Below are 20208 nucleotides of genomic sequence, written 5' to 3' on the forward strand. Positions count from 1 at the left end.
AACAAGAAAATAAACTTTTCAAATTTCGAAAACTTTATAATTTCTTTTTCCAACTGTTTCATTCAAGAGATGAGGGGATTCGATTACAGCTTCAGTACAGTAAGCAGTGCACCGATACAGCGCCAGAAAATCCGTCTCACAGCGAACTGTCCATTTCGTATTTCAAAAGTATCGCTGATTCCGGATCCACATCCGGACCCGAATGAGGTTGAAATCGTTGTCGGATCGCTGGACGAAGATCTGGCTCAAGTGAGAATTTACAAAAGAACAGCTGATAATCAACTCAAAAAAGAATATATTCATGAGCTCGACTCGCCAATTACCGATATCGGATGGGTAAGAATAGCAAAAGAGTCTTGATGTATAAATATGTGGATTAGATTCAACACAACGCGATGCTAACCGCTCAAGCTAATGGAAAAAGGAAGATGTGGCGTGTAATTGACTCGTACAACAACAGAATGAGTGAAATCTACGAGTGGGAAGCTGCTACTTCGAGAATTGCAGCGCTCTCGGTCTTTGGTTATGCCTCGATTGGGCAGGATGCGTTCGTTACTGCAACAGAGGTAGCATAATCACTTTTTACGAATTTCGTCAATGCTTCTTAGTCTGGAAATATTTGCATTTTCTCGCCTAATGACAAGACTCCGTTGAGGACTTACAAAGATGAATGTGCCGTGAAAACTTGTGAAGGTATAATCAACCGATTACTGAACCCCTAATGCTTGTTTCTAGCGCTTTCTACCGGACAAATCTTGGCCGGGAACGAATTCGGACAGGCTAAGATCTTCGATCCTCGAGCAAATACAGTTGATCCAGTTTTGATCTTGGACGTTGGCGAGCCTGCCATAGCGGTGCTCTCGATCGCCCAGCATCCCGGTAGAACGCATTTGATCTTGGGTGGATGTTCTGATGGAAATTTGACGCTATGGGATGTACGAAAAGGCACTGATGAGCCTCTAGTCGTTGCTCGGCACGAGGGAGCGATTCTTGATGTAAGTATATACAGTATCTGTACTACAGATGGTTGTTACAGTAGCTTATACAACGCCGGAAGAGGCCTTATCATCAAAATAACATGTGAATTCCAATCTGAAAATTTGCATCCAAAATATAGATATCTTTCAGACCAAATTCCATCCTCATCATTCGATTGCGATGACAGCAGGCTCTGACTCAAAGATCCTCTTGCAAAACGGACAGTGGGAGCCAGAACAAATACAGCAAGCTGAAGCGAGAGACATGTCCGCAGAAAATACTCTAGAGTAAGTTTCCCCTTTTCAACTTCTTTCTAAACCTTTTCTAGGGCTATAAACTCGATCTCGATGCAAGGAGACCACTGGGCAGCAGGTGGTGATGATGCCATGTTGATAAGTGATATTTTCCGATAAGCTCAAACGAAAACAACACGCTTTCACTTTAGGTTAATTTTGAAATGAACCATTTCACTGTACACTTCACCCTTTTACAGTGCACTGCCAAACCTGCACTTTTTTCTACCATCAACGAAACGTATCATCCTTTTTCGTGTTCAGATCCATTCGAAATCGATAAATATCATGAGCTGTACGTGCAATAGACTTTATAAACCGAAGCATCGGCGGCAAGTGGATCGTATTTATCCCAGCGATCCAAAGAATGACAAGCCCATCAGAGCGGAGATGGACAAACTCGTCTATTATTCGATGGCGCATCCAGAGAAGCTCGACCGATTAGGGGTCTACCTTTCTGATATTCTGGAAGACGCGATTTATCGGAAACAACAGGGGTGGACGAAAATCTCTATTGACGCTATTGAAGCTTTGCTTCGTGCCTGTCAGGCTCCGCAGATCAATCTCTTTGTACAGTCCTACATGGAAATGTGCAGAATGCTGCTAGAATCAGACTGCACTAAGGCTAGAAAATGGGGAGCGTCGGCTTTCGTTTCATTCTGCGATGTGGATGAAGAGGGCAATCATGAACGGAGCTACGAAGCGTTTATTGACATCTTTTGCAAGTTCTGCCACGAAGATGGGAAGAATAAGGAGGATGTGAAAACTTTGAGGATTTGTGGAATTCAAGGACTGCAAGGAGTCGTCAACAAAATGAGCAAGACGAAGATGGGAGAGAGGTTGATCGCGCAAAGTTCGAAAAAAATCATACCCAGCTTGCTTTACAATATGAACGATAGTTTAGGTAAGACACCCTTTTTATTTCCTTTCTATAAAGTTTATACATTTTAGACGCGGGTCAAACTGGCCCCGGATCCCTCCGATACAAAGCAGAAGAAGTCATTCGCGAGCTCCTCTCCATCGCTGTTTTGTCGCAAATCGACATCATTGTCAAGCCACTTTTGAAACACTGCGATCATCATCAACTTTGGGAGACTGAAAACTCGATCGTTTGGGCGGAATTGTTCATGAAATCTGTCAGATTGAGCTACTCCCACTATATTGTAAAGCTGATCATGGAACATACGGAGCATAAAGACTTTGACTCTGAAAAAGGTAAACTAACAGCTCTTGTCGTATTTTTTATGATCATTTCAGGGTTGCTGAAAAAACGAGGAATTCTGAACTGCATCTCGCAGATCTCCAAAATCCCAAAAGCCTCCACGATGAGTACCATTGCTGGCGAGCTATTACAGTACATTCTTCGCGGGATCGAGAAACACGGGGATCATGAGCAGCTCGTCGATCAATACACAAGTACCTGTGGCGCCATTATCGGTCATCTTGAAAGCGTCGTTCAAGTGGAGCTTATTCGTTCGATGATTCATGCTCTTCAGAAGGCAAAGAAGAGGGAAGCTCTTTTGGGAGCAATTCATTACGCGCTTTCCTTCTGCGATGTTTCGCGCCAAAACGAGTACAATATTCAATCGGACATTGTCAACCCGCTCATCCACATTACCGCCCCTCTGATGGCCAAATCAACTCCTGAAGAGCGCAAAGCCCTCTCGAAGATCGTCATCTACTGCCTCGATTACAGCAAAAACGCGCCTGTTCTCAATAGATCTGGATCCTACCACAATCAAGAGGTCCATCTAGCAAAAATGGGAAGTATTCATTTACGTCAAGATGCAGGAGATATCACCGTTTGGCTACTGGAAAATCTAGCTCAGCCCAAAAACACAACGCAGAACTATCTTCTCTATTACCAGGTAAAATTTATTCTCTGTTCATTCAAGTTGAAAATCTAATAAGAATCATTTCTTCGAGGAAAATTTAGTTATCGAATCTTATATAAACTTCAGAATATCCTTGTTTTTCGACATTTATTAATGTTTCATAATAAGATTCTTATTCAGTATTACTGTTTTCTCCTTTATTTTAACGACTGATTGACGCTGTTTTTAGCTGATGGGTGTCTTGGTATGCGAGCTTGGCGAAGAAATTTTGACGCAGATCATCCGTCTCCTTCTAGCTTTCCAGGTAATTTCCGTGCCTAATATCTTATCATCACTTCGATAGTCATAATTTATGATCAGAAATATAATTTCTGCGCCACTGATCTATAAATATTTTTATATGATTACAATCATTCAATTTTATGGGAGTAGGCTTGTCATAAAAAAGAATCTGACGGTCCAATTAAGACTATAAAATATATTTTTAGGATAAGATCACAAGTGCTGATACGCTGCGTCATCAAGCACACGCTTGTGTGGGTGCTACTTTTGCCCTTTTAGCTTCTCTTTTCGTCGATTTACAGGAGCGGGTTTCTTTTATTTCTCTTCAAAATCATCATGGAATCAAAAATGAACCCAGAGTCAGCCCTTAGTTCTCCCGATCCTTTCCGAACGTCGAAATCACCGCCCTCAACTCGCTCCTGAAGCTCTTTTCTCAAGTTCTAGCGACGCATTGAGGCGCTCGACAGCGAATTTATTCGCAGAAGACAACTCAGAAAAGTACCTCTTCCGAAGAGCCGATATTTGCTCAAAACTAAAGCATGCTGGTTTCGATACATCCTCGATCAGGTGAGAAAAAACTCAAAGAAGGGTCCCACTAATGTCTCATTTTCTAGCGACCCTCTTGGCAAAGTCGACCAATTGTCTGTTGATTCATCTGGTCTTTCAGTTTCAAGATCACGCGACCTTGATACTGAATCCATTCATTTAACAGTACAAGATGGTGCTGATGACACACCATTACTGACAGATGGCAACGAAAACACACCTTCTATCAAGGGTCTTCTGGCGCTGCTAAAAGACGCGCCCAAGGGAAAAGAAGATCGAAAACTCATGCTTCAAAAGGTGACCCCCGTGCCCTTTTTCTTGATTTCACTGACGAGTTCTTTCAGAAACAAGCAGAGTTACAAAAACTCGACTTCAATCAAGTGGTCGCGCGACTTGAAAAAACGCGGAAACGCGACTCGGAACTCATGCAGCGAATCATGGAGCATTCAGAAGCTGCCTCCGAGCGTGGATTCATGCACGATTACAAACCAGCCGACATTGGCTCGCCTCCTTTCTTCATTTACTAGAAACAAATTGCTACAAACTCCAATATGTTGCCTACAGATTCAATTCACGTACATATCATACTGTCTTTAATCGCTTTCTGTTCATCAAAAAAATTGTATATTTTCTTTAGCCAAAATTCAAATTTTCAATAAAAATTCATTCATAAAAAATTTTGTTCTCATCTATGTAATCTAGATGGAAAGATTAGAGGAGGAAGTGTCCCCTGAAGCGTTTTGGAAGGATTACATACAGAAGCTGAAGCCCTGTTTAATTGGAAATTGGCTGACAGATTCATGGTCGTCCAGGAAAGACTGGGTCAAAGAGGAAAGGATAGACGTCGATTTCTTGATGGAAAAATATGGCCATCTTCAAGTCCCGGTCACAAACTGTTCGACTGAGGACTTCAAATGTTCCTCGATGCTTTTTAGAGAGTATCTCCGCTATCTGCAGGAGAGGAGGAGAAATGCGTCAGAAGATATTCTTTATTGCAAAGATTGGCATTTGGCCTTGATAGATAAGACGTTTTATGAGTGGCCCGAGTTTTTTCGCAAAGACTGGCTGAATGAATACTGTTTGAAGACAGATTTCTCCGACTCTGATTATCGCTTCGTTTACATCGGCGTGAAAGACACTAAAACGCCGCTGCATAGAGATGTCTTGGCGAGTCATAGTTGGAGTTCAAACGTAGGTAAGGGGTTCAGTTTCTTTCGGAAGAAAAATGCGGATTTTAGTTGGCAAGAAACTTTGGCACTTTTGGAAAGACCCTTTGCCCGAGAGACTGCTTGGAACATACTCTACTGACGGGGAATTTCTAAAGACGGCAGATTTGGTTGTTGTTCAAAACTCTGGCGAGACGATTTTCGTCCCTTCTGGCTGGTTTCATCAAGTAAAGAACTTAGAGGACACGATTTCGATCAATCATAATTGGATAAACGAGGCGAGCATACAAAATACCTGGAAGCATCTTCTTGTAAATACATTTTTTGAATCTACTGTAATGAGATTTATATAAAGGAAGAATTGAAAGCGGTGGAAGAAGAGTTAGAATATCTCCACAGGAAAGGACTAGCAGATCTTTCTAGAGCTTATTGTCCCTGTTTTCCAAAAACGCTTAAAACATTTCAAATCGAAAACAGAGATAGATTTAGGTAACCCTGTGTAATCCTCAAAAGCGGGATGGAGGACGCAGAATGGACGGAGACATGTCAGGCTAGGGCTATTTATCGCTGATAAATAATTTATATTCTCCGCGAAAGATAATTCTATTTTTTCCATCTGGCAAAAGGAGTTCACAACTTGAACTCTGCGTTCGATTAACGCTACACAAAAGGGTACATTTTCGGAAACATAGAAGAAAAGATTCCTCTCCGAATAATGTCGTAAAAGAATATGCTTTTCCCTTATTGTAAATACAAAATATCGGTCATATTTTCCAGCTTCAAATATTATACAATCAGCTTTGCGTAAGGCAAGAATTCGAACATGATTTATGATGATATAATAATGATAATCAAGACCATTCAAGCAGAAGAGAAGCTCAATTTTCGTGTCAACAATGGAGCAATTATCATTTCCCAATTCGGGTGTTATGTAAAGTGATTTTATAATACTTTCTCGGGTGGAAAATAAGACCCTCATCTAGTATTCAGAATCATGGAAAACATATTTTTCAAGGCTTCATTCGGAGAGGGATATTTTCTTCTAAGTCTCCGAAAAAATTGACTTATTGGTAATTCAATTTGCAAAAAATATTATTGAAAAGACAGGTTGATCGAAGCCGCAAAGGAGAACGGCAAGAAAATCGATAGATTGTTACATTGGCTCAAGTTTGCCGTTCAACCCTCTTTGTCATCGGATAATTTATCGATCTCGCTGCGAAAAAAATTGTTTGTTCCCGCATCTCGCCGCCTGAATTTACATTTCGATAATTTACAAAAAAAGCCCAGAGAAACAGAAGATCCTCAAGGCTCAAACGAGCATGGATTTTGAAGATTTTCGCAAATTTTTGCAATTTTTCGAAGGAAAAGGAGGTTACTTGTATCAGTATAAGCATTTTAAAATCTTATTTTCTGCAGGACTACCATAATTTTACCCTCTTTCAGACCGCTAATCAAATTCTTATCAGTTCTAGTTGATTTTAAGGGTATACACGTCGATAAAAACTCAAAAATACGCAAATTTTCGCTGAAAAAGAATAGTTCTAGATGTTCATCCCTTCATTCTTATCAACTCATGAATCATCATTTCTAGATATGAAAGCCACCCACGCAATAGAATAAAATTCTTTTCCAGATTTGTTTTTCATTTGCAAAAATCAGAGATCAAGAAAACAGATAACGAAAAAGGCTTTTTACGCGTGACTTTTTCCGCGAATCAGAACAGAGTTTAGGCCCCATTATTTTTCATTTTTTGAAAGCCTTTGCATAAAATAATTGTTAAAGAGAATAATAATAATTTCCGAATTGTCGATGACGTCATTCGCCACCGAGACGAGGATCTTTCTTTTTGAAAAAAGACGGGGTTTTCGACCACTCAGAGGCCGCGATATTTTTTCTTTCTTTCAAAAAGAGAATCTTTACTTGATGATTTTTTCTTTGTTGATTTTAGCACGTAATTACCCACTCACGCCGCTTCCTCGTTTTTCCTTCATTTTCCTAAAGGGATCAATATCGAGAAAGCCGCAAGCGGCTTTCTGGGCAACTTTTTTGTCGCGGCTTTCTTTTTTTCTTGAAAATCGCTGTTAACGCCCTTAATTTACGAATTCTAGAAAATCTCCTTCAGATAGAGCTCAAATTGCAAAAGATCTTCTTATTGAAGTTCAAAAATCCATTTCTGCTTCGAAATCTGAAGAATAGATACTCAAGCTTGTTCTTTATATTCCCTGTTTTCAGATTGTTTATGTGTAAATAATTGTACTAAACGAAACTCGGAAGAATGCAGACAATGGAACCAACAGCAGACCAACTCCGCATCGCCACGATGTTCGAAGGCGACGGCGGAAACGACAAAGATCTTGAGCGCAAGATCAAGCAAGTCACAGAATTTACAGGCTGCTCTAACGATCAGGTCACTTTCTTTTCTTGTTTGTGTTTTAAAATGCTCTTCAGGCCGCCGTGGCGTTGTACGACTGCGACAATGACATCCAAATGGCCTGTTTGAAGGTGATGGACGCTGGCGGAGACTCTGCGAAAGAGGCTGACAATTGGACTGCAGTCGAGAAACCAGTCAAGAAAGAAAGAGACCCTTCGGTAAGTTGAAAGCTCAAATGGGGCTCTCTCGAATTTCTCTTGCGGAAATTGATGTTTATTAAATTTTTAGGCGGACAAATGGGCAAGCGAAAGAGCAGTGGACAACTTCACTGGTCGTGGTCGAGGACGTGGACGCGGCTACTTCGACGGCGGCCGCGGTGGTCGAGGAGGACGAGGACGCAGCTTCGCCAATGGCGAGCGCCGCGAATTCAGAGACTACGAAGATCGCGGCAATCGAGGCTCTTTCGGCGAGCGTGGACGGGGACGAGGCCGTGGTCGGGGAGACCGGGGCGGATTCCGAGGCCGCAGCGAACCGTTCCGTGGCTCTGGCGGAAGAGGAGCTCCACAGAATGAGAGCCGAAGTCGAAACAGGTAAACAAATCTTTTAAATTGAAATGCGTATTTTCCGTTATTGGTTTATTTTCGAGAAGAGCCTCTCAGAAGGCGCGAAAAATTCCTAGACTGTTATTAATTCACCGGCACTTTAGTAATATATTCCGAGGTGAATTCGATTAGAAATTTGTTTTTGAGTTTCTATTTGGAAATAACCCAGTTCCAGCGGGTGTTATTTTTGAGTCTGAAGGACAAAACAATTTGTAAACATAAATCCTTATTTTTCAAGACGACAACACAGCCCATCTGGATCGGATATTGGCAGTGATGGCGGCTGGGGCAAAGAAGAGGAGAAAATCACTGTAAGTTTAAATTCTCGATTCAAACTCTTGATGACTTGTTTTTCGATAGAACTGGAGCAATAAGGAATTCACCCGCGACGGCTGGAACGAACCCGATTCTTCGGAAAGATTCAATCACAAGCAGCAAGGTCAAGAGCAGCCCTTGCCTGATTGGAGTGACTCGCCTAAAGTTGGTGCCCCAGTTCCAGGAAAAGTCGAGCAGTGGCAGAACAACCAGACGAGCAGCCAGAGCAACGCGTGGGATCAAGAGGACAGCTGGAGCACAGAGCAGAAGCCTGTTGTCCAGGAAAGCCAGCCCAAGAAACAGCACAATGTGGAAGCTAACCAATGGGCCGCCGAGCCTGCTGAACCCGTTTCGTGGGACAGCGCGCCGCAGATGCAGAGCTGGAGCCAGCCACAGCAGCCGGAACCTGTTCAGCAAGCGCCACCACCTCAGCAAAAGTGAGTTCAAGTCAACCATTCTTTCTCTAACCCTACTTTAGCCATTGGCATTCGGAACCTGCTCAGGTCAGACAGCCAGTAGTTCAGCCCGAAGATACCCAACGACAGGAGCGTTTGGCGAAGATCTTCAACCAACAGGCGCAGATTTCTGAACAGGAACCCAGAAAGGTACTCGTCAATCATTTTTATATCGCTATTCAATTGCGTGTTAGGTGGTACCGGCTCCACAGAAGGCTCCTCAGCCAAAGCCCGTGGCGCAGCAGAAGCAGTCGAGCATCGGTCCACCTGGCCTCCACAAATCGTCAGTTGCTGATCCAGTTCTTAGTTTTGGTAGATCTCCTGAAGACGCAGGACGGTAAGTTTGACAGTCTGTTGCGAATATTCTCGTACAATCATTGTTTTGATTCAAACCTTTTTTGATTCAAACCTTTTTTGATTCAAAAAGGGAATCCACGTAAAAATATCCACTCTAATAACGAATCAGTTGTCTGCTGGTGAATCGACATTCGAACATTCAAGTGAAGAATCCAACTTGTATAAACACGTTTTGTTTTTAGACGTCTTCCACCACCAACTCGAAGAACGATCAAAAAAGGCGTCCTCCAGATGCCAGAGGATCGAGACGACATGCCCAAGGCCAGCCAGTTTGTTTTCGGCAACATTGAAAGCACTGATGATGTTGACTACTCCCGCGCTCAGGTACGACGAGCCATCCTCATTTTCTGTCTAATCCCCGCTCTAGAAATACTCGGAAAAGCCCTCGCCCCCATTAAAACAGCCCTCTGCCCCTGGTTATGCACCTCAATCTCTTCACCAACCAGCACAGACGCGAAAACCCACTGCCACCACTCAATCAGATCAACCGAAAGAGCAAAACAAACCTGAGCCCCAACAAGTCGCAGATCCAGGTACAGCCCCTGCTCGAGCTTTCGCCAATTCCACCTCTGCGAATGCGCAAACACGCACCTTCCAAAGTCAAGCACGTCCCGTACAGAATTACGCTCGCAATCAAAATACACAGCCAAGCACACACAGACAGCCTCGTGTTCAGTTACGGCTTCAAATAATTAAATAAAAATGATATCTTGATTGAGGGATGAGCATGAACTGAGCGTGTTAGTGGGTGGTCGATTCGGAAAAACCGAAACGCTAGAATCTATTAGTCGTTGTTGGAAATAAACGAAAGAATAATCAACTGTCTATCGACTTGATTCTCTGATTTGTTTCTAGTCGTCGTTGTACTAATCGTTCTTTCATACTAACCAATTTCATCAATCATCATTCTGTTAAATCCAAATCGACTGCCCTGCTAACAGTTCAATTCTAGGCCTCTCGTATCACAGATATGCGCGGGAAAAGGAACGCGCCGAGTCCGACCTAAGAAACTTACTGAAGCCGAATCCTCAGAGCTCGACGGCCAAGCCCGCCCAGCAACAGAGCAGAGAGCAGGGTGGACCCGTTTCGTCCACTGGAGTCGTTCCTGGACTTTCTGTTCCAGCCAGGACCTCGCCCAACAATCCTCAAAGTACTGGTGAGTACAGGGAGAAAGTAGACAGCTGATAAAGATCCAAGTCATTTCATTAGCTTATGAATTGAATTTTAATTTCCTTGGTGTTTTTTTAATCGCAATTGTTGATTAAGAGTTATTATTCAAGAGAACTGCTCCTTATGCTAATTTGGGGAATATTTTCTGAATAAAAGAATCCAAATTCTATAAACGTTTCAATTTATATTTGATTGACGAAGATATCCGTTCAATAATAACCGTGACAATTATTTTAATTTATGCTTCAGGACAAATGGGCTCCATCTCTGCGCCAGGTCAAGGTCGATCCGGCTCAATTGGCAACGTCCGCACTGCTGGACTCGGGCATCAGCCTTACTCCCAGCATGAAAATATCATGGTAAGAATAGCTCACAGTCGCACGCGTTCTGTCTAATCGTCTAAATGTTTTCATTTTTGTAGTTCGAGGACTCGTATCATCCTAAGTCCTATCCGTCCTATTTGGAGGTAAAGGAGCATTTGATTGATCATTTTACTTTTGTTTCTTCTTTTCCTTTCAATTTTAATCTAACAAAAAATTAATACCCGCGTCGCCAGAATCAAACAAAAATCAACGAAAAAGTTCATCTTTTTGTCGATGGGTTTTCAAAAGTATTGTTTTAGTATCAGCCATCGATGAATCAAGGATACGACATGATCCAAATTCAACGACCGAATGTGTCGAGACATTCTGACGATGGTCTTCGAAGTCAGGGACTTGGCGGATTCCAGGCTTTCACTGGTTCCATTCAGGAATGTGGGTTGAAATAAACGAAGAAACTCTTCATATAGTCATGGCTTTGAATCTCTTTTCAACCCATTTTGAAGCCACAACAATACTACGCGCCTATCCCACAGTACTACCCAATGACTGTGCAGCGTTCAAGTAAGCCTCAGCACCCCAAATTCACCAGTCTTACCCTTTTCTTCCATTTTAGGTTCCGCTTATGCTCCAATGTACTCGTCCGCTCAGGCGGGTAACACGACAGACTCAATGCGAAGCATGAGAACTCAGCAACAAGAGACGCCCCCACCATTTCTGTCGACAAATGCCTACGGCCAGGTATGCCGATCCTTGCGGCGCGAGTAACTCTTTCTTTAGGGCTTTCCAAACATCCTGATTCCTCCAGGAGCGAGTGCCCAGCTCGGGCCTCATGGCCAGCACCCAGACAACCGAGGACCTCGTTAGTCTTCTTTTTGGATATGTAATTATGTTTTACATATGTAAATTGACCAAGGCTACGCTCCTCTCTCGCTGGATTAAAAACTGGTCGGGAAGAATCTCCTCAAAAATAAAATAAAAAATAATATTGTTTTCTCCTGTTTCCGTCTCTGTCTGCCCCCTCCCCCCAAAAATCTCGTGTTCCTTTCGGTACACTTTCAAAATGCTAAGAATCTAAAATTGGATGATCCACCAAAAACTCAAAAATCTGGTGTTGATCTCCACGCTCAAACCAAAAAAAAAAGAATAATTCCCTGTTCGTCTGTTCATTCCCACTAGGCCAATTTTATTCGTTAGGTTCATTTTTCCTCAAGACTTCATTAAATTTTCACTCTCTAAAACTACATGTAGCTGCCTGTACTCAATTCAAGTCTAAATTTTTGTCGCACAGGGCGGCTTTTACATCTTCTACTCTTCTTCTTTTTTCACGGTCTCAGTAAAGAGATTGCGGATTTCTTCCTGACAAGATAATAAACCAACAGAATATTCATCCCTCCTGTGTTACGCCCTTGTTTAAAGTAAACTTGCTTATCAAAAGACACTAGAAAAGCTAGAAAAGAGCAGCAGCCTAACTCAACTCAACCTATCCATTCAAAAACCTCAAGAAAACGAAAACGAGGCAGAAATATACTTGAGATTATGCACTCTTTGAACTCCCACAGACGCCCCGTAACTGCCACCTGAGGTCGCCATGTGCAACACATTTTTTATCGTGAGTACTCATTTTACAGTAAACAAAAATACAGTCGTACTAAAGTCAAATCCAACTTGTTCAAATTTCCCCTACTATTACTTCTTTGAGACACTTTACCGTTCGAATCCCCCCAAAGATACTGTATCGTGAGTGTACTTTGTGTTAAAAGTTAAAGAGCTTCAGTTACATCACGCTGCGATAAAAAATAATAAAATATCGGAATTATGTGAGACTCGATTGAAAGAAAAACTCCAAAAAGCAAGCTTTTCTTTGTGGAGAGTATACTCTCTGTCGTCAATGAGTTCTAAAGAAGCATCACAAGAGAATAAAATTGGTATAATTGCAATGTATCTCGCAAATAATTTGATGGAGTATGTTGTGTAACTACATTTTACATAAAGAAGGTTCTTTGATATACGCGCGTGTTGTAAAATATTCTACTTATATTATCAGCTCGTTTCATAATTTCAATCGACTTGATTTCACGCAAGAATAATCGCAGTTTATTCTCAGGCCAGGAGACTATTTTCAGCAATTCTTTCCAGCAAAAGCTTCGATTTAGTCCAAATATAGCTCCTTTCATCCTCAGTTCTGAGGTTTTCCTCCAAGATCTTGTCAATTCCTTCATCCACAAACTGCTTACAATACTGAAAGCAGGCTAAATTAGTTGTTACGCAGAAGTTTGTGTACTTTGTCGACGGATTTCGCAGAAAATTCTTCTTCAAATGGGTGGGTAAGCTGAGACCATCGCCAACAAAAGAACCATCGAATCGGCTTTGATCCATTTTCAATGAGTTTGAGGAGGTCTTTGAATGTCCTGTAGCTCATACGAGCTGGTAGGCTCTCCGGAAGGAGTTCGATCAGGAAGCAGAATTTATTCTCAAGCTCCGATCGTTCTATAAAATTGGGAAGCTCGATGTCTTCATGAGCCAGAATCGTGGACATTACTTCGAGTCCATTCGTAAACCCATCCATTTTTTCATTTTCAACGGAAATCTCATGGTCTTCGACGGAATTGATCGACGCCATAAGCATCAACATTAAATCTGTATGTTATGTTTTATTATATAAGATTGAATGTAATTACCAGCCGACATGATTTCGCGCGTCATATCCTTGTCCGAAACAATATTTCCAATGAAGCCCGTGATATTGTAACGAAAAGCGTCGTGCTTTTCAGACATGGGGAGAATCTTTTCAATGAAGTTAGAAGCGACCAGTTTCTTCTTGTCCTTCTTATCTTCAGGTTCAAAGAGAATCAAAGGCAAGCAAAGCTTATCATCTGAACCTTCCCTGATTTGTATCAATATAGTTCCAGAAGATTGAGAGAATTCGGAGGAACAAGTTCCAATCATTCGCCATCGCTTTGTCCGAAAGCACCATTAATCTATCCACAAAATTTGTATCCTCTGGTAGTTCGTTTGCTAATTCCACTGAAAGTTGAGAGGAGAAACAATTGCTGATGATCACTGCGGCCATAACTTTAAACCCTGGGTCCTCATCATATTCTTCCAGAACTTGGAGACACGCTTCAACGACTTCTGAGCCGAAGCTATTGCCGTACTTATCCACAGGTACGTGAGTGAGAGCCTTGATTATGTTATAAATAAACTGATTCGCGATGGGTTTTCCTTTATGCTGTAAAATTGCTTTGCAAAAAGAAGCAGCCATTCGTTCAATTTGATCATCCGAGATTTCGTCACTATTTGCAACGATGAAAAACATCGATGCAGACAAGTTTAGTGCCAAAGAAATATCATCCAAAGAGTAGAAGCGTTCAAAGGCTGATAGGGCGTCTTCCATAAATTTTGATGGATAGGGCGATAGAGGAATAACCTCGTACAAATCATTCCAATATTTGTTAAGCTTTTCTGGATCGTTGGCCGGCTACACGACGTTTTGACTAAAGCGACGTTCTCGCTAACCGACGTTTTCGCTAAACCGACGTTCTCACTAAAAGTCAAAACGTCGGTTTAGTCAAAACGTCGGTTTAGTCAGAACGTCGGTTTTCCTTAAATATGCGGGGGCAATCAGAGCGAATGAGAATTGGCTCTTCCTGGATTAAAAATTCTGTCTAAAGCCCGCCGTCTTTCTCAAACCGAAACTTTCCTTAAATTGTTAACTTGGAAAAACAAAATATATATTTTTGAATTAATTATTATAAAATTATTATTTGAATAACAAAATCAATAATTTTAAAAAATATTAAGTCTGCATAATTTACTGATCTTTTTACATTTTATCGGTCTTGAGATCATTTTTAAAAGATTTATTTTAGTTATATTCGTTAATTTAATGAAGATATTCATTATTCTTATACTTTTACTCTTCACAAAGATTTTTCGAAAGAAAATGAAAACGTCGGTTTGACGAAAACATCGGTTTCCAAACTGAGTCTTAACCAAATTCAAGGCGCCCACGCATTTTTAAGGAAAACCGACGTTTTGACTAAACCGACGTTTTGACTAAACCGACGTTTTGACTTTTGGTGAGAACGTCGGTTTAGCGAAAACGTCGGTTAGCGAGAACGTCGGTTTAGTCAAAACGTCGTGTAGCCTCGTTGGCCGCTTCTCTGACGGGTGCAAGAATCTCGTCAATAGACGACAGTCTTCCTTGACAATTGATTCGATGTTCTTCGTAGTTTGAGTACTGAAGGATGGCTTCAGAACAATCTTCGCATTTGATTGTGAGCTCGTTTGTTTTCTCGAACCATTCTTTTGGAGGCGATTTCAAGTAAGAAACATTGTCATAGTTGATGTGGATTTTGCAGTTCGGGCATTTGTTGTCGTTGTTAGCAACTTCGATTCGGAAGCAGGGTAGACAAAAGACTTTGGGGCAGCTTTGGCAGACTTTTGGTTTTTCCGATATTTTGTCGCATAACAAACAGGTGAGATCAGGATCTACAAAGGGATAAGTAGAGGCTTTTATATTTGAAAAACTGAGGCTGAGCCTTTAATCAATAAAAGAGATTTATATATTTTCGTGAATAAGTACCAATTTGATCTTTTGGTTCAATATTTTCTAGAGAAATTCCCATTCTCTCGAAGTTTTAATAAGGAACTGCAAATAGGATACTGGTTTTGAGCCTGTGAAAAGCAAATAACCTGACATTTGATATGAGCTTCGCAAATATTTACAACGCTTAGATTTTACCAAGATTCTTTTTTCCAATTACCAGTCTTATTTTGATCAAAACAGCACTTGGAAAATGTATCAATCTATTCTTCTCTTGAAGCTCTCGAGCCCCACCAGCCGTCAAAAAAATCTCCATAAATATGCGACGAGCGGGTGCTTAGATATCATAAGCTTCTAGACAAGCATAACATAAAGCAAAACCCACCAATCTTCAACAATAAAGATGAACGTTCTTTCCATCTTCTTCCTCTTTTTCTCTTCCACCAACGCCTTCGACCACAGAAGCCAGGCTCAAGCCTCAGCTCAACACATTCGAGCCATGCTAAGACGCAACACCCCCTTCATCAAAATCCAGGACAAATCTCCAAGGCGAAAAAACCAACGTCTCATCAGCAGACTTGAAAAACTCTACTCAAAACACTTGTTTCGATGAACCATAGTTTCTGCTTCACAAAATAAAAAGCATGGAAAAAAAATTATATATATTTATTAGATATCTTTGAAAATTGAGTATGAATATCATCACGATGTTCATCATGATTTATGATTGTCAGGAGGTACAGACATTTGAAGTTGAAACAAATAGGGTCGGATACCAATTTTTTGATCCATGGTCAGCAAAAATATCAGTCGAGAGAACATTTTCATTTTTATCTTAGTGAAGGTTGTAAAGACATTTCTATGAAAAAGTTAATGCGAAACCAAGAATATACTATGAATCTTTATAAGTTTGAGACCTTCACCTAGAAAAGCACGCTGAATCGAAACTTTAGGGGAAACAGATGAGCCGGGGAATACGAAAATAACATTGTCGATAAATATAACGGATGAATAGTGAATTTTCTTTAAAAAATGAGTTAATTTTTTCCGTCAAAGATAATTAACTAGATTGATATAATATTTGTATGTTTACCTCCGGCAAGTTCCCGACTAAAGACCAATTGTCATTCTTTAATCGCCAAATGTCATTCAATCGGTCCCAAATCTGATCATCAAATCCTCCAACAGTCAGAAGGTCTCCTGAAGGTAGTCCGATAGCAGGAGCATTCCGTATCCCTCTTAAATATCTCATACAATAAATATTTCTATCTTGACTACTTTGGATGGCTGGAAAGCGATTTCCATCCATCATTTTCCAGGGTTTCAGTAGCCCCGTATGAATACCATCCTCCAACAGCAGTTGGCCGACCATTGTAGCTTCCCAACGCACCATACTGGTGCTTAATTTTCGTTCCTGATGCGTGAACAACGCTGGAGCCGTCAAAACGCTCGCATGCTTTGTAAGATTTCTCTTCAAAGCAAATTATAGCTCAAAAATAAACTTCTATAAATCCGAGTCTTAAATTACGCAGTACCTTCACTACCTCCCTCAAAACTGAGGGCGTCATGTTTAAGCATATATTCATTATTGAGGCGCGATGATAGTTCTGTGAATGCACATTCGTCCAAGCGATAAATCTTCAAGAAATTATTATGACTTTTTTAATTTAGGTTATCTCATTACGCTTTGCATGTTTCTTTGGCCTCCGAAAGTGTGTAAAAGACCATTGATTAAAGCGTGTTTCGATTGGTACAAAAAGCCATAATCGGTGTCTTTTCATAGGATTTTTACAGCTTTTTTTCTATTAAATTATCGATTTAAAACAATAAGTAAAAATCCCTGGTCTGAAGATGGAGGATTAATCATTAAATTTTTGGTAATTGATCCATCACTCTTCAATGCATAAGGCAAAAAGTCTGAAGATAGAACATTAATCTGGGTTGATTGCTCCGCTGAATAAATGAAGTTTTTGATTTCGGTCCGCCGATCAAATTTTAAAAGCCGGACCCTCATGTTTTTCTCCTTATCGAATTCAAACAATTCTAATGCAAAGGTTTTTGTTTGCATCTGATCTATTTTCAACTGCGAATGTCAAAAGCGCGTTCTTTGTTAAAAAGTAGAAAATAAAACTCAAAATGGAAAAATGAAAATATTTCCTGAATGCTTAAAATCGTGGAATTGAAGGCATTCTGAGCGAGATGCATCTCGAATTTTGTCCATTGAAATAAATCTCCTTCCAAGATCAATTTATCGCTAAAGTAATCAGAAGCTATCCAAAAAGATCCATTTGTTAAAAATCCCAGATTAAAGAATGATTTTCTGTTAAATAACTGACAGTCTAGCTGAGTTTGATTGTCGATTTTAAATCCAGTTTCTCGCTAAAAGTTTTTGATAGATATAATATTTAATTGACTTTTAAAGTTACTTTTAAATAAAACCGCAACGTCCATATTTGAGAATCTTTGTTAGCTGCATAATTCAATTCAAAAGTCGAAACATGCTTGAACTCCTCAAGCGAAGTGAATGGCTTGTCTTCGAAAGAACCTGGTATGATTGTTTTTGGATATGGTTTCAAGCTCGACCTTGCCGACTCAGGAAACCGCGGCTGGGAGGCGGCATTTTTCGCAAAGGCGGGAAAGACATCGTCGTGAAAGGCAAACAAGGGGTTGCTTGTCACGTACATTTTCTCCTTTACATCCTGCTGTACGTAATTTATCTCAATTAGATCTTGTATTTCGGATTTGCTTTTTTCCCATTACTAGGCATAGAGTCTGCTGCATTCTGCTTTATCATTAACAAGATATTAGTTATTTAATTGATAGTCAATCCTTTCCAAAGTTAAATTCAATTTCGAGAGTTGCGTCAAAAACATAATTTTGGATATAAAATTTCTCGTTGCTTATGATTCCGTTTGTGAAATAGTCGCATTCATCGTTGTTGAGCCCACTCTGATCTGTATAGTTCGGGTCATCAGAAGCGAACAATTTTGAAACGCAGAAAGATCTTTCGTCGTATTTAACCAGAGAACCAATCCATTCGCTGCCAAGATTCAAAAATTTTCCTTCGGCTTCGAGAAGCAACGAGTACTGAGTATTTGAGAGAGCGATACTTCTTGTCACCAGAATAAGAAACAGCCGATTTAAGTCAATCTGTTACGGGTTGAAAAAACAAAAACATTTGTATTGAAATATCCGAAGTTCAGCCCTTTTCAAAGGTATAACATGAACTGGGTCCAAATCTCTAAATTCAACAGGTAATGCTATTTCATTCTTCCGCCACCCTTTCTCCACTTCCTCACTTTTTCGGATTCTGTTGAGAGCAACTGCTGTTGATAGCTTGATCCAACGTTCACCCATCCTGACACTCATCAGATAGAAGACCCCTTTAAAGCTGACTGAATTTGTCTTTGCGTTGAAATGATTGCTCGCAATAAAACCCTGCGCCTCTTCAAAGCGATTTAAATTGTAGTCCGGAGCATAGTAGTAGCACTTGTCTGATCTTCCGGTCGGAGAACAAATGACAACGACGTGGAAAATCTTTACATCATTTTCTTTTCGGCGAATCTCGATATGATGAGTTCCGATAGACGCGCCAAAGTGAAATACAAAGAAACCCCTTATTAAAATATTTCATTTAACGAAAATAAAATAACCTTACAGTCCATGATTACGATTGGCAAATTGCCAATGGCAATAAAGACCGGAGAGTCATCACTTTCGCTTATTTTCATCATATTTCCCAGTGCATCGACAAGATAATGCTGTCCTTTGAGAAAAGTAGCGCCTGTTGACTTGCAAAGTTTTTAACAATAATTTTTTAGTCCGTAGAGAGGCGTTATCATTCGAGCCTATGATTCGAGCCATACTACTCCTAGGCTCCGGGGGGCGAAGCCCCCTGGTTTAGGCCTTAGGTTGGGGGGGTCCTGGGGGGGGGAGCGTAGCCCCCTGGGTAAAGTTTAGGGTTAGCTAACACTAAATGAAAACTACAGTTTTAATTGTCGATTAATAATAGAAATAAAAACTTTCATAAGGATAAAGAGACTTCTGAGCCTTGACCGGAATCTCTTGACCGCGATCGTTGAAATCCGAAAGAATGATAGTAAAAAATTTCCTTTGAATTTCACGATCTTCCCATCGACCAGTTATCAAGCTAATACCAAAGTAATCGCGTGTTACATTGCCGAATTTGACATGTTCCCACTTCTTCAGGTCAAATAAAGGAACAAGTTTTTGAGCTGATTCTAATTTTTCACACTTGTAATGGGGACAAGGACAGCCTTTCGGACAGTATTTCTGAGTCGGGCAAACTTCTCCGGCAGAATCAAACGATCGAGTCAGTTGAAAACAAATTGACTCGCAGGGCGAAACCGGGCTAATACTTGTCGATTCCAAAACGAGCGTTTTTGAGCAAAGATGGCGGCATATCTTCTGATCATAGAATTGTTTCTTCCTGCATCGGATGGAATTGACTTTATTCTCTTCCTCTGAGAAAACAATCGGCTGACTTCTTTTCTGATCGATTTTAGAAATAGGCTTGGGAATGATGAATTTTTCTGTCACGTAGCATTTCTTCATTAGGTGCCCGCAGTAGTCCATTGTTTCAATTTGAACACATTTCTTGTAGTTTCGATGACAAGTTGAAGTCAGAAATGATGTGACGCCGCGGGATTTTTCCAATGAACGTAGATTTGCTTTAAAATTATTTTTATTGACAAAGATTCTCCTATAACTTACTTAGAAGCATAATTGTTATCCAGAAAAGAGTTCCAATTACAAGGTACGAAGTCATCTGGCGCATTGTTGAGAATCCATGCTGCGCAAAATTTAGTTTTTCGGTTTTCTTCTTCCAGCTTTTTTCTTTTTTCAAATCTCGTTCTTGCGTGTAAATACTTCGAGTAGTAAGCACTTCTTCAGGAAACAAATAAACTTGACCTTGCTTTTGTTTAAGAATGCCAATGCAGTGGCAATC

General features: G+C 40.6%; 5 protein-coding genes across 7 annotated transcripts; 4 read left to right on the forward strand and 1 right to left on the reverse strand.

Annotated features, from left to right (window-relative positions):
• Window positions 1-50: 50 nt before the first annotated feature.
• On the forward strand, window positions 51-1503 carry LOC145711896 (nucleoporin Nup43-like). The gene is made up of 6 exons (XM_081789588.1): window positions 51-336; window positions 381-566; window positions 609-693; window positions 736-995; window positions 1129-1265; window positions 1307-1503. Exons 1-6 carry the CDS (start codon window positions 70-72, stop codon window positions 1389-1391), a joined length of 1020 nt encoding a protein of 339 aa, XP_081645714.1. The 5' UTR covers window positions 51-69; the 3' UTR covers window positions 1392-1503.
• An 11-nt stretch (window positions 1504-1514) lies between these two features.
• Window positions 1515-4597, forward strand: LOC145711885 (protein EFR3 homolog A-like). The gene is made up of 8 exons (XM_081789577.1): window positions 1515-2175; window positions 2223-2486; window positions 2529-3139; window positions 3336-3410; window positions 3595-3687; window positions 3750-3955; window positions 4003-4231; window positions 4279-4597. Exons 1-8 carry the CDS (start codon window positions 1560-1562, stop codon window positions 4459-4461), a joined length of 2277 nt encoding a protein of 758 aa, XP_081645703.1. The 5' UTR covers window positions 1515-1559; the 3' UTR covers window positions 4462-4597.
• A 39-nt stretch (window positions 4598-4636) lies between these two features.
• Window positions 4637-6440, forward strand: LOC145712216 (2-oxoglutarate and iron-dependent oxygenase JMJD4-like). The gene is made up of 4 exons (XM_081789900.1): window positions 4637-5129; window positions 5173-5411; window positions 5456-5497; window positions 5612-6440. Exons 1-4 carry the CDS (start codon window positions 4637-4639, stop codon window positions 5669-5671), a joined length of 834 nt encoding a protein of 277 aa, XP_081646026.1. The 3' UTR covers window positions 5672-6440.
• Window positions 6441-7332: 892 nt separating this feature from the next.
• Window positions 7333-12516, forward strand: LOC145696943 (uncharacterized). Of its 3 annotated transcripts, none has more exons than XM_081774068.1 (16): window positions 7333-7507; window positions 7549-7689; window positions 7760-8061; window positions 8312-8384; window positions 8434-8825; window positions 8867-8993; window positions 9038-9180; window positions 9383-9524; window positions 9568-9872; window positions 10229-10356; window positions 10620-10729; window positions 10792-10836; window positions 10993-11119; window positions 11195-11254; window positions 11307-11431; window positions 11471-12516. In XM_081774068.1, the coding sequence occupies exons 1-16, from the start codon at window positions 7376-7378 to the stop codon at window positions 11555-11557; spliced, it is 2439 nt and encodes an 812-aa protein (XP_081630194.1). In that variant the 5' UTR covers window positions 7333-7375; the 3' UTR covers window positions 11558-12516. The 3 variants fall into 3 exon arrangements, with proteins under 3 accessions (XP_081630194.1, XP_081630209.1, XP_081630201.1); XM_081774083.1 differs by having other exon boundaries at window positions 9568-9733; window positions 10153-10356; XM_081774075.1 differs by lacking the exon at window positions 10792-10836.
• Window positions 12517-12787: 271 nt separating this feature from the next.
• LOC145712217 (uncharacterized) lies at window positions 12788-15355 on the reverse strand. Its single transcript, XM_081789902.1, has 6 exons — window positions 15279-15355; window positions 14841-15184; window positions 13627-14171; window positions 13372-13577; window positions 12975-13330; window positions 12788-12931 (listed from the first exon to the last, which is right to left on the reverse strand). The coding sequence occupies exons 1-6, from the start codon at window positions 15319-15321 to the stop codon at window positions 12794-12796; spliced, it is 1632 nt and encodes a 543-aa protein (XP_081646028.1). The 5' UTR covers window positions 15322-15355; the 3' UTR covers window positions 12788-12793.
• Window positions 15356-20208: the final 4853 nt, after the last annotated feature.

Source organism: Oikopleura dioica, chromosome 1 (genome assembly GCF_907165135.1).
Source record: "Oikopleura dioica chromosome 1, OKI2018_I68_1.0, whole genome shotgun sequence".
NCBI lineage: Eukaryota > Metazoa > Chordata > Appendicularia > Copelata > Oikopleuridae > Oikopleura > Oikopleura dioica.

Excerpts from the sequence above, each read along its gene's own strand:
- LOC145711896 (XM_081789588.1), top strand. The coding sequence starts at position 70 with ATGAGGGGATTCGATTACAGCTTCAGTACAGTAAGCAGTGCACCGATA. Across the intron at positions 567-608 it reads CGTTCGTTACTGCAACAGAG|TCTGGAAATATTTGCATTTT; the intron begins GTAGCATAATCA and ends AATGCTTCTTAG. Across the intron at positions 1,266-1,306 it reads TCCGCAGAAAATACTCTAGA|GGCTATAAACTCGATCTCGA; the intron begins GTAAGTTTCCCC and ends AACCTTTTCTAG.
- LOC145711885 (XM_081789577.1), top strand. The coding sequence starts at position 1,560 with ATGAGCTGTACGTGCAATAGACTTTATAAACCGAAGCATCGGCGGCAA. Across the intron at positions 2,487-2,528 it reads AGACTTTGACTCTGAAAAAG|GGTTGCTGAAAAAACGAGGA; the intron begins GTAAACTAACAG and ends TGATCATTTCAG. Across the intron at positions 3,411-3,594 it reads GTCTCCTTCTAGCTTTCCAG|GATAAGATCACAAGTGCTGA; the intron begins GTAATTTCCGTG and ends ATATATTTTTAG.
- LOC145712216 (XM_081789900.1), top strand. The coding sequence starts at position 4,637 with ATGGAAAGATTAGAGGAGGAAGTGTCCCCTGAAGCGTTTTGGAAGGAT. Across the intron at positions 5,412-5,455 it reads ATACCTGGAAGCATCTTCTT|GAAGAATTGAAAGCGGTGGA; the intron begins GTAAATACATTT and ends ATTTATATAAAG. Across the intron at positions 5,498-5,611 it reads AAGAGTTAGAATATCTCCAC|AGCGGGATGGAGGACGCAGA; the intron begins AGGAAAGGACTA and ends GTAATCCTCAAA.
- LOC145696943 (XM_081774068.1), top strand. The coding sequence starts at position 7,376 with ATGCAGACAATGGAACCAACAGCAGACCAACTCCGCATCGCCACGATG. Across the intron at positions 8,385-8,433 it reads AAGAAGAGGAGAAAATCACT|AACTGGAGCAATAAGGAATT; the intron begins GTAAGTTTAAAT and ends GTTTTTCGATAG. Across the intron at positions 11,120-11,194 it reads GGCTTTCACTGGTTCCATTC|AGCCACAACAATACTACGCG; the intron begins AGGAATGTGGGT and ends AACCCATTTTGA.
- LOC145712217 (XM_081789902.1), bottom strand. The coding sequence starts at position 15,321 with ATGGGAATTTCTCTAGAAAATATTGAACCAAAAGATCAAATTG. Across the intron at positions 15,185-15,278 it reads TGAACCAAAAGATCAAATTG|ATCCTGATCTCACCTGTTTG; the intron begins GTACTTATTCAC and ends ATCCCTTTGTAG. Across the intron at positions 13,331-13,371 it reads GCGCGAAATCATGTCGGCTG|ATTTAATGTTGATGCTTATG; the intron begins GTAATTACATTC and ends CATAACATACAG.